This window comes from Phoenix dactylifera, chromosome 1, assembly GCF_009389715.1.
Source record: "Phoenix dactylifera cultivar Barhee BC4 chromosome 1, palm_55x_up_171113_PBpolish2nd_filt_p, whole genome shotgun sequence".
Classification (NCBI taxonomy): Eukaryota; Viridiplantae; Streptophyta; class Magnoliopsida; order Arecales; family Arecaceae; genus Phoenix; species Phoenix dactylifera.
The window spans coordinates 18,024,838-18,040,950 of record NC_052392.1 but is presented as its reverse complement, the minus strand read 5'-3'; the positions used below and the strand labels follow the sequence as shown (position 1 = coordinate 18,040,950).

Sequence of the window (16,113 nt, the reverse complement as noted above, 5' to 3'; positions counted from 1 at the left end):
TCCACTCTAATAATGTTAAAGAGCTCCTTTGGCCCGTCACAACTCGCAACTCTAACTTTCCTTCGACGTCCTATCTTTCTTCTCTTCTCATCAAATCCCGATGACCTAAATTTTCATAAATTGGATGTTCTTTGCCTCACAAACTTGGCTCATTGCTGTAGTCTTCGAAGAGGTGCCTAAAATTAGATTGTCATTAGTAAGACAAGTGCGTGCTAGCAATACAATAAATGTGTATCAACGAATAGTTAGGTATGCATTAGAGGAGACTTAAGTGTGTATTATGTTGACAAATATTATGTATTAGCTAAATAACAATTTAGACTTATATTGCCGTTTCATTCTGATCTCTTTTCGCATCCATTATTGCCTTTGCCCAGCCCCTAGGGCCTCTTTCCCCTCCTTGCCTACTTCCCCCAGCTCCTTCCCTCTTTCTATCTCTCTCTATGTGGGCCCCCTTCCTCGATTAGGTCTCTCCTCCTCTCTCATTCTCTCTCTCTCTGTAAGTGCACCTCCTCGATTAGTTCTTCTCCCTCTCTGCTAGCTCTCCAGGACCATGCCCTCCTCTCCTTTCTCTTTCTCTCTCTTCAGTGCAGATATCTCCCTCTAGTTACGTTGAAGGAAAAAACTGAGAAGTGGTAGCAAAGGTAAGGTGATGGTGGCAGGGAATGGTGGTGGAGATAATAATGAGTGTTGGGGAGATGGAACAACTGAAGGATGGTATGAAAAATAATGTAAAGTTGGTGCAGCTAGCAAAGAATACTGCAAAGAGGGTAGATGGGTAGAATACAACTAGATTCATTTGAGTTTTGAATTTTGAACTAATATGTGGCTCGTTGGATAAGATCATTGTGTTGTTTAGGTTTGTTCAGCATTGTTGGACTTTTCCCTTTCCTCCTCCTTTGTTTTGTTTTTCTTTTGCTTCTTGAGTAAAACAATTGAAGGATGCCTAGAAGGATCACTAGAATTAACTGAAACAAAAAAAAGAAAGTACACACACACACACACACACACACACACACAAAAACAAAAAAAATGACTACCTTAGTTTGTGATATTCATCAATACACCATAAGGCGTGTCTTAACAAAATAATAGATGCATCAACAGACGGTTGGGCATATATCAGCATACGGAGAGTTTGTATTGTAGATGGTAGTATTTTGGTGCTCCAGTCGAGTTCTAGAGAGAAGATGGGAGAAAGATGTGAGAGAAGAACAGACGAGACGAGGGGAGGAGACTGGTGTCTTTGCATGCACGACGATCTTGATAGGGTTCCTTCCCATAGGCTTTTTATTCACTAAGAGGCCTATTACAAGAGTACATTATGTACGGTCTATGATACTGTATAGGAATTCTCATGCAGAAGTACGTGTTTTCGGTTATATTTGTGGTTGTTTCTCTGTTGATACAATGGGGCTTAACTAGCACTCACGGAATGGGTGGCCCTGGTTCACAAGCGTCACATGCCCGACTAAATGATGATGACCATTTTCTCTCCTTAGTAACGGAATCGTTTGATGGATGCCAATCATTGATCAACTTTGCCGTGTCCATATTCATCATTTCATATCCGAGGTTTTAGGGTAATCAGCTCTTTCTAGGTCAAGCCTGAGATTGAATCTAGGCTTGCACTCCGAGCGCAAGCTCTAGACTGTAGACCAAGCCTCGACAGAGTTAGGATTGACCATCCGGCCTCGAAAATTAGGGTTTTTGTTCAATGACGGGGGCTTGTGCTAAGGAATGCATGATGATCATCGATGCGAAATGGCTGGATTATGGTGCTCGAGATTGAGTGGTTTTGGATTTAGTATTTGTTTCGCGAACATAGTTTAGTTACGTTCGCATTGGAAGCAAATCAATTAAATCCCAAACAGTCTTTTGTTTGATATTGGTCTCAAGAGAGATTCCTTCATGCAATCATGGCTATTTATGTATTGATTGTATGATGAAAAACACATGCCTGCATGCTCTCTCTCCCTCTCCCTGTTTTTACCTCTCTCTTTTTCTGGGTAAATCAGTTAAATTATTAGAAACACAATCAGAGGCCCATGTCAATTGCAGGCTAAAATCTTTTCGGCCATAGCAATGGCTGGAAAGAAAGTGCCTTTTCTATCAATCAAGTACCCTACTTTTTCTCAAATTCAAAAAAGAGGAGGGGGATAGTCTCAGTTCTCGGCATTGAGAACCATTCACTGAGAATAGAGAAACTCTGGGGAAGTTAACGGCTAGTTACGCCATACCTCAGAGGTGCTTAACGGCTAGTTACGCCGGCGTTTTCCTCCGGCGGTCGTCACCGGTCCAGTCTGACAACCCGGAGGGGGGGGGGGGAGGCTATCGTCCTCATTCATCCTTGCAGGCGGGTCCAGCGGGCCTTCGCCCTCGGCCCTCCTCGCAGGCGGATCCCGGCTCTCGCCTCTGTGCTTCTTTTCCAGATAACTCCCTTTCTTTCTCGCAGGTGGATTTCGGACGCCCGTCATGGATCGGAAGGGGAAGGGGAAGGCGCCGGCGGGGACGGAAGCGGGAGGCATGGCGAGAGGCTCAGGTAAGCCCAAAACATTCGGTGGAGTATCCGATGGCGGTCGTGGGGAGCACTCCGGTGCCTGGTCGAGGCCGGGGCCGTGGGTGACTCAGTGGCCCATGGCCGCGGAGATTGAGCGGCTGAGCCGCCGCTTCCCGGAGGTCGTGACGCTCCGGGAGGAACCCATTGCGGCGGCTCGCGTGGAGTGGGATGGGAGGGCTGTCGTGGTACGCAGCCTGGGACGCCGAGTTCCGGCCGAGTGGGTAGCCAAGGATGTGGCTACCCGAGCCAAGCTCCAGGATGTGGTGGCCGTCCCTCTTGCGGACGGCTACCTGGCTCTACGATTCCGATCATCGGCGGACCGAGAGCGTGCCCTTAATCTGGGACCCTGGGTAGTGGGGGGGCAGCTCCTTGCTATGACTCCCTGGGTCCCTGATTTTGAGCCAGGGGAGGAGACGGTGTCGCCGGTGGAGGTGTGGCTTCGTCTTCCCCGCTTGCCACCGGAATATTGGACACCGGCGACCATCCTAGATATAGCAAGTAGGGCTGACCGACCGATCGCCGTGGACGCTGTCACCGAGCAGCGACGGGCGATGGCGTTCGCCCGGGTGAAGGTTGCAGTCGATGCATCCGAGCCCCTCAAACCTGGAATCCGGATCCAGGGGAAGACGAAGGTGCGGTGGCAGCCCTTCGTCTTCGAAAATATACCTCTCCTCTGCCCCCGGTGCGGGCGAATGGGCCATCTGGAGGCGGCCTGCCGGTTCCCGATGGCTCCTGGGTGGGTGGAGGATCCGCCACCAGTGGCGGTGGACCCTGGTGGCGGGTCGGTTTCGGCGCCCCCCGGTGTAGGGGAGGAGAACCCAGGGCTGGTGTTTGGCCCCTGGATGGTGGCGACGCGGCGGAGGCCTCCGCCGCGGGAGTCACGACCACCACGGCCGAAGGAGACTCCGCCAGTGCCTGGATCGGGCCCGTCCCGGCCGCCCTCTCCGGTAGCTAGACCGGAGATGTCTGTGCCTGACCCGCAGCCTGAGTCGCCCGCCGCTCGACCACCATCGCCAGTTGTCCTACCGGTGTCCCCTGTGGACACCGAAGGCTGGCAAAAGCCGACGAAAGTCGCCAGGCGACGATCGCCGGCGGGTGGAGGGGAGAGCTCGCACCGGGATCCCTCGATCCCGCTTTGGGTCGACTCGGTCGATGACCTCGACGAGGTCGACCGAGTGGCTGACTCGGCCCTGATCGTCTCTCGGCCCAGCGAGCCGAGTCGGGGCTGCGCCAAGCGGGCCAGGGCCCCGGCGGGCCCTGGTCCGCCAAGGGGCCCAGGCAAGCAGGCCCAGTCGATTAGGCTGGGCCGCCGAGCCCGGGCCTTCAGAGCCCGGCGCGGGGCCCACGGCGCGTCCCGCGCCGATGGCGCGCCCCGCGCCGATGGCGCGCCCCGCGCCGTTGGCGGGTCGCGCGCGGGTAGCAGGCCGCGTCCGCGGGCTTCGCGACGGGCGGGGGTTGTGCGGGCCCAGCTAGGTGCACGGACGGCGACTGGCCATACCACTCTCTCGCGGGCTCTCCGTGGGCTACGCGGGATTGGCCGGCCTGGGCAACGGCCCTTGCTGCAGGGACGGGGCCCGCTAGCTCAATTAGGGGGGGATCCTAGTGGACCATCAGCGGGGGGCCTACAAGCCCAGTCAGCTGAGTATTTGGGGATTGGGGCTGCGCAGGACTCTCAGGATTTGCAGGTCCAGGATGATCCGGCCTTAGATCTCGGGGAGCCAGCTGGCCCTTTCCAGTATAGGTCTCCAGGTCGAGGACCTGTCCCAGTGCAGGGGACCCACCTGCTTGTTGGTCAGACCCCTCCTGGGCGGGACCCTTGGGATTCACTTGAGGGCTCTGGGAGAGGGCCTGATGGTGTCTACCGGTTTGGTACTCTGACCCAAGCTTTGGGCGAGCAGCACGTGGCTAGCCCAGGGATGCCACTGGAGGCAGGTCTGGTAGAGCCCCTAATGCCACGTGATGAGGCGACAGGGGTGCCGCTCGGAGAGGCGCCACATGAGGGTCTCCCGGATGCAGATGCCAGTGGTGACTGCTCCACGGGTTTAGCTACGGCAGAGGGGGACCACCCAGCTGTCGTGCGACTCATCAGGGCGGCAGTCATGTGCGAGGTATCTGGTGAGGTCGAGCAGCTGGGGGATTTAGGCCGCCAGCCTGAGCTAGCTCCCGAGGCCCAGGGGGGATGTACTTGAGGCCGACCGAGCAGTTGTTGATCCATGAGGATTCTAGCCTGGAATTGTAGGGGGCGGCCAAGCCGGCCTTCATGTCCTCCTTTAAACGGCTAGTACAGCTCCACTGTCCTGAGATTTGTTTTCTCTACGAGACACGTTTGTCTGGTGATGGGCTTGGTTGACTGAGGCGACGCCTGGGGAGGGACTGGGAGACCTATGCAGTCGAGTCCCAGGGGCTGTCTGGTGGCCTTTTGATCCTGTGGAGGCGGGGGGTGGCGAGGATTGATGTCTTCCACAACTGTTCTCAACAGGTAGTGATGGTAGTATCGGAACCTGAGGCGGACCCTTGGGTGCTGTGCGGTGTGTATGCGAGCACGGATTACAGGGTCAGGAGAACCCTTTGGCATGAGATTACCAACTTGCTTGCCCAAGGTATCCCAACGGTGGCAGTTGGTGATTTTAATTGTATCCAAAGTGCGGATGAAAAGAGGGGAGGTGCGTCTTTCACTGATAGGATTGATAGAAGGGAGTTTCGCGACTTTGTACAGCTAAATGGCTTGGTGGACTTAGGCTTTTCGGGGCCACGGTTCACCTGGTGCAACAATCAACCTGGCGGTGCTAGGGTGTGGGAGCGGCTAGATAGGGCCTTTGCTTCCCCAGACTGGATCCTTCGCTTCCCCACCTGCCGAGTTAGCCACTTACCCCGGATTGCATCAGATCATTGCCCCTTGTTGATTTCGACCTCATCGGTATCGGGTCACCATAGTCCTTTTCGCTTCGAGAAGATTTGGCTTTCGTACCCCCAGTCCTGGGACATCGTTCGCGATGCGTGGCGTGTTCCGGTGCAGGGGGACGCGATGCGGCGAGTCTCACGCAAACTCGAGTTGACCAAACGGCGGCTCCGCCGTTGGAATCGCGAGGTAGTGGGCGATATTTTTCGGAGATTGGAGGGGGTGGAGGAGGAGATTACGACACTACAGAAGAGAGAAGACCTACGGGGTGCACTCCCGGAGGAGGACATGTCTCATCTTTGGGGGCTTCTTGCGACGCACCACTCACTGCTACGGCAGCATGAGATTTTCTGGCGACAGAAATCTCGGGTCCAATGAGTTAACGAGGGTGATCGCAACACCAGGTTCTTTCATCGGACGACTGTTATTCGGCGTCAGCGGAGTATGATCCACTCACTGCGTGATGGGTCTGGCCGCCGAGTGGAGGGTGAGCCTGCCGTTGGACAGGTTCTACTCGACTTTTTCCGCGCCAGATGGACTGAGGATGAAGGCCCTGGTGCTGATGACCACTTTCCGCGGGTTGATGTAGGTATTGCTGATGATGAGAATACGACCCTGGTTCGGCCGGTGTTGGCGGAGGAGGTGCAGGAGGCAGTCTGGGCGCTGGCAGCGGACAAAGCTCCAGGACCAGATGGTTTCCCCCCTTTCTTCTTCCGTAGATATTGGGGTATCATTCGGAGAGCTGTGATCGAGGCTGTTCAGTGTTTCTTCACTCAGGCAGCCATGCCTGAGGATTGGAAGGCTACTTTCATTACGCTCATCCCGAAGCGCCAAGAGGCAGTAGAGCCGGGTCACTTTAGACCCATCAGTCTGTGCACAACCTTGTACAAGGTTGTGGCGAGGATCATGGTGGGCAGGATAAAGCCCCTACTGCCGGACATCATCAGCCAAGAGCAGGGGGCATTCATTGCGGGAAGGAACATTTCCCACAATGTCATGCTAGCTCAGGAGATGATGTGGGATCTCCAGCGAGCATCAAAGCGTGGCAGTTTGATGGCTGTCAAGCTGGATATGGAGAGGGCTTATGACAGGATCAGATGGAGCTTTCTCCGGAGGGCACTGGAGGCTTATGGCTTCCACAGGCGATGGATTGGATGGATCCTAGGGTGTGTCCAGGGGCCAAAGTTTTCTATTTTGGTCAACGGCACACCTTCGGTGTTTTTTGAGTTTACTATGGGGCTGCGGCAGGGATGTCCCTTATCCCCTTACTTATTCATCATTTGTTCTGATATATTGTCCCGTGCCCTCCAGAGGGCGTGTGCAAGCCGGGAGCTGGAGTCCTATGTTCCAGCACCGGGGGCAAGACCTGTCTCTCACCTACTTTTTGCTGACGATTGTCTTCTCTTGTCTAGGGCGCGGGTTTCGGAGGCACGTGTACTTCGCAGAGTGTTGGCAGATTACTGTGCGGCATCCGGACAGAGAATCAACTTCACGAAGTCTGCCATCCAGTTCAGCCCTAGCACAGAGAGCAGAGTCAAACAGGAGATCAGGAGTATCTTGCAGATGCCCGAGCAGGAGGGGACTCTGGTTTACCTGGGAGTTTCCATCACAGGCCGGAGGCTACGAGTGGCGGAGTGCTCGGAGTTGGTGCAGCGGGTCGAGAGTAGGCTGGAGGGATGGAGGGCATCATCTCTATCCATGATGGGGAGGCTGACACTTGTCAGATCGGTGCTTGGGTCCATGCCGGTATATCTCATGGCCAACACTGTGGTCCCTAAGACGACTCTGTTGAAGATTGAACGTCTTCTCCGGAGCTTCCTCTGGGGGTCCCGTGGTGGGGGTCGTGGGGTACATTTGGTGGCCTGGGAGCGGGTATGCCGGCCCACCAGTGAGGGTGGTCTGGGAGTTCAGTCCCTTCTGGAGCGGCGTGAGACACTCATTGCACGGCATGCAGCTCGTTTTTTGTTGGAGCCATATGGGCTTTGGAGTCGGGTGATGGCAGCCAGATATGGCCGAGGGAGCTCCGAGGTGGCACGGCGTGGTCGCCGCATCTCTTTCATGTGGCGTGAGATTGGGAGGTACCTGCCGACCGTGTTAGCTCATACCAGGTGGCTGATGGGCGATGGCCGGACCATTGTTGTGACTGATGACCCGTGGGTAGATACCATTCCCTTGAGATATTGGCCGACGACGGTGGATTTCGAGGCAGCAGTGGGGCTCCGGGTGTGCGACCTCTTAGCACCAGGGAGGGCAGAGTGGGACGTGGACAGACTCCATCAGTTGTTCGGGGCACATCTAGCCGAGAGGATCCTTTCTCTGCCAGTACCAGGTTGCAAGGGCCCAGATGTCAGGGTTTGGAGCACTTCATGCAGGGCCAGTGTGAGGCTGGGTGATCTGGCCCGGGTGATCCAGTGCGAGCATGAGAGTGGATGGGACGGTGCCTGGATTTGGAGGTCTAGGCTCCATCCGAGAGCAGCACTTTTTCTATGGAAGGTGATGTGGGACCGCCTTCCGACGAGAGCTGTGCTGAGCCGACGTGGTCTGGGGATCCCTGCGGAGTGTGGGGCCTGCGGTGCGGATGAGTCAGTTGATCATGTACTATTTAGATGCTTTTGGGCGAGGCAGACATGGCAGTGGACGGGTATCCCAGAGGAGGTTTGGCGGGAGAGGAGACTGTTTCTACAGATGATACGTCAGTGGCTGGCTAGTCCCCGGACATGTCAGGAGGCTATCCGAGCGACTTGCACCGCCCACCAGATCTGGCTGGCAAGGAACGCTCGCACTTTTGGCGAGCGTAGGATGTCGCCGAGGTTTGTTGCGGAGTCCGCTCGAGTACTGGCGATAGAGTCCAGACCTACCAGCCCTTCAGATACGACCTTGATAGCTCGGGACACCTGGGGTTCCTTCTCTACTCAGGCAGCTCCTCGGACGGTGTTCTTCACCTGGGAGCCCCCACCCCCGAGTTTCCTCAAGGTCAATTTTGATGGTTCAGTACTAGACAGTGGTACACGAGGCGGTGCCGGCTTCGTCATACAAGACCCTCACTCTAGGGTAGTGGCAGCGGGCGGTTGCCGGCTATTCGACACATCAGTGCCAGCGGCGGAGTTGCGAGCTGCCTGGGCCGGCCTTTGCCATGCGCGGCGGGTACTACGGGCTAGCTCGATCATCTTGGAGGGCGACTCATCCACTGTCATTGGGTGGATTCGGCGGGAGAGCACTGACCATCCTCTGATCCGGGATATTAGGATGATGGTGAGGGATGTTGTGGCCTTTGAGGCCAAGCATGTATTCAGGGAGGCCAACGGGGCGGCTGACTGGGTAGCTGCATATGCAGCACACCATTCGGGATACGCCCTGTGGGCAGGAGAGCGGGAGTTGCCATTGGCACTACGCGAGATTTTGTATTTTGATGTTCTTGGGTGTATTCGGACACGCGTTGTCTGAAGAACCCGTTTTAAGCAAAAAAAAAAAATAAAAAAAATAAAAAAAGAGGAGGGGGGGGGGGGTCGGTCAATCAAGTAATGGAAAAAAAAATACCCTACTTTTTCATATGCGTGCGTTGGGTGGGTTGGGTTGGGGTGGGGTGGGGTCTTGAAATTTTTGGAGTCACATTGCCTTGCTATTGGGACGTAAAGTGGCCAAGCTGCAGACCACATTGAAAATTATTTAGGTTGGATCTCAATACTTAACCTATTAAGGGCTCATGATTTGATTATTATAATTATTTTTAATTTGTAGAGCTACAAATTGCATCTAATTGCACCATACATGATATGCTCAATTATAATAGCATACCCAACTCCTAAATTACATTCTGATCACATTATAAACTATGCATATCGTTTTGCTTGCTTATAGAAATATTTAAAACAGCCCAAGGCACAATTTCACAAAAGAACCAAACATCACTTCTTTATTTAGGAGGCTAGCTAGTTTAGATAAAGCTTTAACTTGCCGTTAGATTGTAGATTGTTAGATCAAGATATCTTTTCAAATCATTTTTATGGCCAACATTTAAGCATACATGCGCAAATATTAGTCCCAAGTATCCTCTTCCTTCTATGCCTTTTACCTGTATAGCTGTTACTTTTTCCAGTCACATGTCCTTCATTTTTATCCAAAAGATATTGCTTGTTCTCTCATTTTGTCACTCAATGATCAATAGGTCTTTAATTACTACATGCGCAATCAATAATTTAGGAATCTAGAGCATATGGATATTCTCAAGCATTATTTATACATTAAAATTTAAAGCCACATTTATATGTGCTAATTGAGACTTTCTTCAGCAATTCTGAGTTACTATTCCAATATTTTATATGTGCTAGTAACATATAAAACATATGCCTTGAACTTGAAGAATAGTTATAGTAATAATAATAAACCTTACTATTCCAATATTTTATATGTGCTAGTAACATATAAAACATATGCCTTGAACTTGAAGAATAGTTATAGTAATAATAATAACCACCCCCCCCCCCCCCCCCCCCCCCCCCTCCTCTTTCTTTTCCATTATTTGCTCTTATACTAGGACAAACAAAGCAACACTAAAAATGAATATCTTTACTTACGTCAATCGATTTTCGCTAAACAATACCCAGAATAATGTACTCCTATTTTCCATGCTTTTTCCATGGTGTTTCTTTTCTCTTTTTTTTTTTTTTTTGAGAAAACATGTTTTAGAAGCCGAGCAAAGTTATAATTAAAGTAATTATGGATGCAAAATTTATCAAGTATGTTGATGATCACAAATAACTTATTGTTATGTGATTTCTAGGAGAGAAAAGGGGCCAGGAGAGCCATCTTTAGCAAACAAATTTCAAATTCAAGTGAATGATTTTTTTATTGTGCTATTTGCTATCTTAAAATGATATGTGAATCCAATTAAAAAAGAAAGAAAGAAAGAAAAACACTCCTCGATGCATCGATAAATCAATGAACGTAACTTCATAAAATGATCATCTGGACATCCCAAACCCTCCTAGATTAATGGAATGAATAGCTACTAATTTATGGTTGAAGAAGTTTGCATGCTGAGTCACTAAGATATAAAACACATCATTTTGTTTAATAAAAAACAGATGCCTCTCAACCATCAACCATCAACCATCAACCATCAATATCTGAACTAAATAATAATATTGCCCATGATAATGCACTGTTCAGTGTCACAGTCTATACAAGCATTACACATCTATGAGAATAATACTATTCATGATAACGTAGCAGCGGCAGCGGCGGCACCAAAATTTCCAAGGGAAGACCCCCAAAAGAAGCGGGGACACGACAACGGATAGGGTGGCAGGAGACTGGCTCCAGAGGAGAAGGGAAAGCGATATTTGGCCTCTTCTTTTTATAACACTTGCCTGACTTCAACCACCATTATTTCACCAGTGGAACTTGAAATTATTGAAAAAAGGGGGTGTATACATCAACGAATCCAGTTATTTTTTCCCGATGGTTCGCTTGTGGGGGAACCAACCGCCCGATTACCCGGTCCAGCGGACCGACTGTTTCCCGGTCATAGCGGAAGGAGAGTAAGGGAAGGGCCCAGCTGACGTGTCGAACAGGAACTGGCGGGATTCGGTTGTCTGTTGGGAGGCCGGTGGGCCCTGACACACGTGGCTTGTTTCCCGACCGCACGTTGGGTTTGGTCGGAATCCAAGGGATCCCACCAGCGCCTCCACATGGCACCCCGCCTATTGACTTGACATTAGCGGCTTGTGTTCCTAATGTGCCCCTAAGAGAAAAATTTGATGTTGAAGAGTTTTTTTCCCAGATTTTTAAAACCACCTCCTTTATTATGGAGGGAGACTCGGCTACTATTATTGGGTGAATCCTAAAGGATCCGAGGGTGTCGGAATACGACCATCCCCTACTCTGAGATATTTGGGTCATGGGCAGAGATGGAGAGACCTTTCTAGCCAAGCATGTCTATATGGAGACTAATGGAGCCGCGGATTGGATGGCTTCTTACGTGGTTAGTCATTCAGGCAGCACTCTATAAACACAGGGTAGAGAGCTACTCAGTAACTCAGGGCTCTCCGCGATATTTTATTTTCAAACTTTATTGGATATGTTCGTACTCGTATACTGTGAGGCATCCACCTAAATGCAAAAAAAAAAAAAAACATCTTTGTTTTATCTACGTTCCTTAAAAGAAAATATGGGGCGGGGTGTTAGAGGATGGTCCTCTATTTTTTCTTCAACATATATTTTCTATATGTCATCTCTTCAAAATCTAGCCATAAAAAAATATCAATTAGAGAATACATTTAACCTATAGATAAATCTAGAATAACATAAAAACTTTATAAGGTAACATTAAAAGAAATTTCTTAGGATGCAATTTTTTTTTTTTTTTTTTTTTGAGAGAGAAAGGAGACTAATGGATGTAATCCCTATTAGTTGCCAAAGTTTTATTCAAAATAAAAGAAGAAAGAAATGTACATTTAGCATAAGTTACAATATAGAAGAGAAGTAGATAATGCTGGAATATACGGGATTATAAGAGAAACTGAAACTGCTGCTTCTACGAGATTCCAAAAGAAAAACATTTTTTCATGGGTTGAAGACAAAAGAGAGACTCATAAGAAAAGAATCTGAGTGCAATCAGAATGCAGCAAGTAAAAATATCCTATGGATGATCAGAAGGCTGCAGGATTCTCTCCATAATAGTTTCTAGTAGAGATAAAGATTGAAGGTAACGTTTAAAATTCCCAAAAGTGATGAGAATGAAGCAGCTTTCCAATCATGAAGCTAGAAGACTTCTCCATTCGGTTATGTATGAAAAGATAGAAATAAAACAACAACAATCTTGGATATTTACTTAATTTCTGAAGAAAAAAAGAGGGGCAGGAGCCTCAAAAGTGCAAGGCAGAGTAACTAGTATCAGTCAGACTAGTTAGATCTGCACCAATGTACCAATATTTATTTAAAAAACAGGGATAAATAAGTAAATATCAATAGCAAGAGGAGACAGCGAGTAGCTATCCTCATTTTCTGGGGCATCTTCAGCTGTAGAGGCGATCATCTTTTGAGTGATAAGTAGATATATATATATATATATATATAGTGGCTAAGAGCTGCAAATTAAGTAGAGGTTCACAGCCTCAAACCACCGTTGTCATGCAAAGAAGCCAACCTTGCTCCACTTTCCACCAGAAAATCAGAACTTGAGAGTGTTAAAATACCTGGTTTTTAGCATTCAGCGACTCCTCTATTCTTCTTCTTTTCTTTCTTTTAATTGATTCCACTAAGGTAAAGCCTAGGCCAACTAGGATGATATCTCAGCCTCCTTTTTAAATGATAATTCCGAGTCTGATCTGATCAGATGGTCATTGACAATAAACCCTAGTGAGCAGTTAATGTCCATCTTGGGCTCCATGGTTTTGAGTAATAGAAGGAAAAGTTGCATGGAATAGAGCTAGGAGTACTCTGCGTTTATCAACATCCTTACATAAAGTTAGCTAGAAATTAAGGCAGAATATTTGCGCCAGAAGAAATTGTGAAGTGTTTTTTGTTTTTGTTTGTTTTTGTCTATTGGAAAGAAGGGACATGGAAGAAGAAGATAAGGAGCAGGTCTTGCCTCCTGGCTTCAGATTTCATCCCACTGATGAAGAGCTTGTCAGTTATTATTTGACCCACAAGATCTACAAATCCAATTTCACAGCAAGAGCTATTGCAGTCGTTGACCTTAATAAGTGCGAGCCGTGGGATCTTGCAGGTATGTGAGATATCAATTCATGGTTCCAGTCTGAAGCTTATATTACTACTCTCTGCTTCAATTTGAGATCAAACAGCTTCATGAGAACTTTAAATTTAGTTGTATTATAGAATATTCATGTCATTGAAATATGAGAAAGAGCGTGATCGCATTGAAGTTTGTTTGAGTAAGAATTTCGAAGCTTGGTTTTTGGATGCCTTGTTTTGTGTAGGACTAAACAGAGTAAGTTTTGTTTTATTTCTTGTTTGGTAACACTACTATCTCTGCTTCAATTTGAGATCAACTAGCTTCATGACAGACACTTAATTGAGTTGTACATAGATTATTCATGTCATAGAACTTTGAGAAAAAAGCTCTATCCCATAGAAGTTTTGTTTAAATAAGAATTTGAAAGCTTGCTGTTTTGATGTCTTGTTTTGAGAGAAAAGCTCATGATGCCTTGTTTTGATGGATTCAAAGAGATTTTTCCTCACCAACCGTTAATACAGTTGATTGGCACAGAACCACAGAGAGAGAGAGAGAGAGATTTCTCTCATGTCAAATTTAGTGCAAGAATACGAGGATTGATGTCCAAATTCCCATGAGATCTAGTTTTTTTTTCAAACTTGACCTCTTTAGGAAACAAACATTTCAAGATAGATTTCTTTAGGGAAATCTTATGCTAAATAGTCCAACAAACATTCGGTTTTCTCCACAAGCTACACATATGATGATAATAATGCTCATGATTGTATGAGTAGGGAAAGCAAAGATGGGAGAGAAAGAGTGGTACTTCTTCAGCCTAAAGGACCGCAAGTATCCAACTGGACTTCGGACAAACCGTGCAACAAGTGCAGGTTACTGGAAAATTACAGGGAAAGACCAGGAGATCTTTAATAGACATACTTCAGAGCTAATCGGAATGAAGAAGACATTGGTCTTCTACAAAGGCAGAGCTCCAAGAGGGGAGAAAACTAGCTGGGTCATGCATGAGTACTGTCTACAGTCCAAAACCAAAACCACGTTTGAAGCCCAAAAGGTAATCGTCTTTTCCCTTTTTTTTCCTTCTTTTTTTTAACAAGAATTTAATCTAATCAGTTTGCTTTGCAAACACTTAGGTGTATGCCACTCATTGAATGCACATTGTGGCCGTTTTTTTACTTACGTTTAGATTTATTAGGTTTCAAATTCTGCAGTCTTTTGGAGCTAAACATCGATGAAGTCAGAAGATAGATAAGAACCTGAACCTGAACTTGCTTTTTTCCTTTTTCTCCTTCTCTTTGAGTTGTTGATAGCATTTCTATGCCTGCAAAAGCCATAATTCAGACAGAGAACTGAAGAATCTTCCTTTAGTTTATGTCAGCTTCCACCATGCCAAAACTCGATCAGTATTGACTTCACTTCACCTCAGAGTTATTTATCAATGAATTAACATCCATGAATCCATCAAAAGCTCTAAACTTAGACTCAATTATATACAGTGATCTGTATCCAAACATATGGCTGACAAACTAATGAAATAATGAAATCAGCAACCACTTTGATGATACGACTATCTGGACATGAAAACACTGGGGAAGATTTTGCGCCGGCAGGAACGCCGTATTTTTTCTTTCCAATTTCGATTCCAAACAAAAAAAATTAATATTGGCTATTCATCGACCACATGTTTCTCTACAAGACTTCTTAAACTCCACAGGAGTGGGTGGTCTGCCGAGTATTCAAGAAGAGCTGCAGAGAGAAGAGATGCCTCCCCAGCCAGCCTCAGCCTGATCATCAAAAGCTTCAAAAGAGTTCTGCCTTCATGCCATCAGTGACGCAGGCCAAGACGTACCAAGTGGCTGGCAGCAGAAAGGGCTATACAGAGCTGACAAGGCCATCTAAGGCAATTCTAGGCCTGAGCCCACCGAGCCAGCCACAGTTTGGTTCAGCTGGGAGCTTCACGCTGTCATCAGGTCTTGGATTACTCCATCCCACGGTGGCTGCCATGGAGGCATGGACCAACTGTATCCTCTCAAGTGCTGATATGGAGGTATGGCTGCCTCATGTGGATTCTAATGTGGAGCTTGAGAACTATTGGCCCCCTTGTTTGAGTGGAAAAGAGACTCATGAGAGCCTAATATAAGCTTCTTGTGCCAAAAGAGTTGAGCTTTCCTTCAGCAAAGAAACCTGTTGTGTTCTCAGATATGATATGATAATACGGGTTAAACTTAAAAAGAAGAAAAGATGATACTTGGGTTCATTTTGGAACTCCTTATTGGAAGTGCAGCACAGGGGATCTGATACCTAAAATTGTGGTGTAATATTTTGAGTTATCATTGCTTTTTTTCTCTGTTTACCGGAGATTAAACAATGCATTTAATAAGATGGATTTCGATCTTCCTACTAAGCTTTCGTCGATTACAGAGAACACTCTGTTGCTTAAATAATTTGATTAGTCAAGAATCAAACACCATTCCACAAACTATGACATCAGGCCATAAGCCAACTGACAGAAGATCAAAAATATGATTTCAAGCACTGGTACAGCCAGCACCGTCAAATGCAAAAAAAATTCATCGCAGCTACATTGCTACATTGTTTCCATACGTTCCTGTGCTGACTCAAATGCTGCAGATTTAGCTAATGCTGCATCTAACGATGCAAATTTTCACTCAATTAACAACGCCTGGCACCAAGTTTGGCAATATCGCCCTCTACTGAATACACCTTAGTTTAACATGGTAGCCAAGTATCTAAATCGATGTCCTAACATGGTATAGGAATGGAATCCGAAGTTAACACCTCTGTTACAAACTAATTGCAAATTAACTAAAATTTACTTGTAAACAAATACAATTCAGCGAACAAGAAAATAGTAGAAACATAAAAATTGTCAGTATCATTCATAGGCAAACGTTTTCTCGCTAAACCAAAGTAAACATAGCACAAACCTACGGCCTAAAG

General features: G+C 47.6%; 1 protein-coding gene across 1 annotated transcript; it reads left to right on the top strand.

Annotated features, from left to right (window-relative positions):
* Positions 1–12,575: 12,575 nt before the first annotated feature.
* On the top strand, positions 12,576–15,556 carry LOC103701578 (protein CUP-SHAPED COTYLEDON 2-like). Its single transcript, XM_039128568.1, has 3 exons — positions 12,576–13,188; positions 13,929–14,206; positions 14,867–15,556. Exons 1-3 carry the CDS (start codon positions 13,020–13,022, stop codon positions 15,290–15,292), a joined length of 873 nt encoding a protein of 290 aa, XP_038984496.1. The 5' UTR covers positions 12,576–13,019; the 3' UTR covers positions 15,293–15,556.
* The last annotated feature ends 557 nt before the right edge of the window (positions 15,557–16,113 follow it).

Excerpts from the sequence above, each read along its gene's own strand:
- LOC103701578 (XM_039128568.1), top strand. The coding sequence starts at position 13,020 with ATGGAAGAAGAAGATAAGGAGCAGGTCTTGCCTCCTGGCTTCAGATTT. Across the intron at positions 13,189-13,928 it reads CGAGCCGTGGGATCTTGCAG|GGAAAGCAAAGATGGGAGAG; the intron begins GTATGTGAGATA and ends TTGTATGAGTAG. Across the intron at positions 14,207-14,866 it reads CCACGTTTGAAGCCCAAAAG|GAGTGGGTGGTCTGCCGAGT; the intron begins GTAATCGTCTTT and ends TAAACTCCACAG.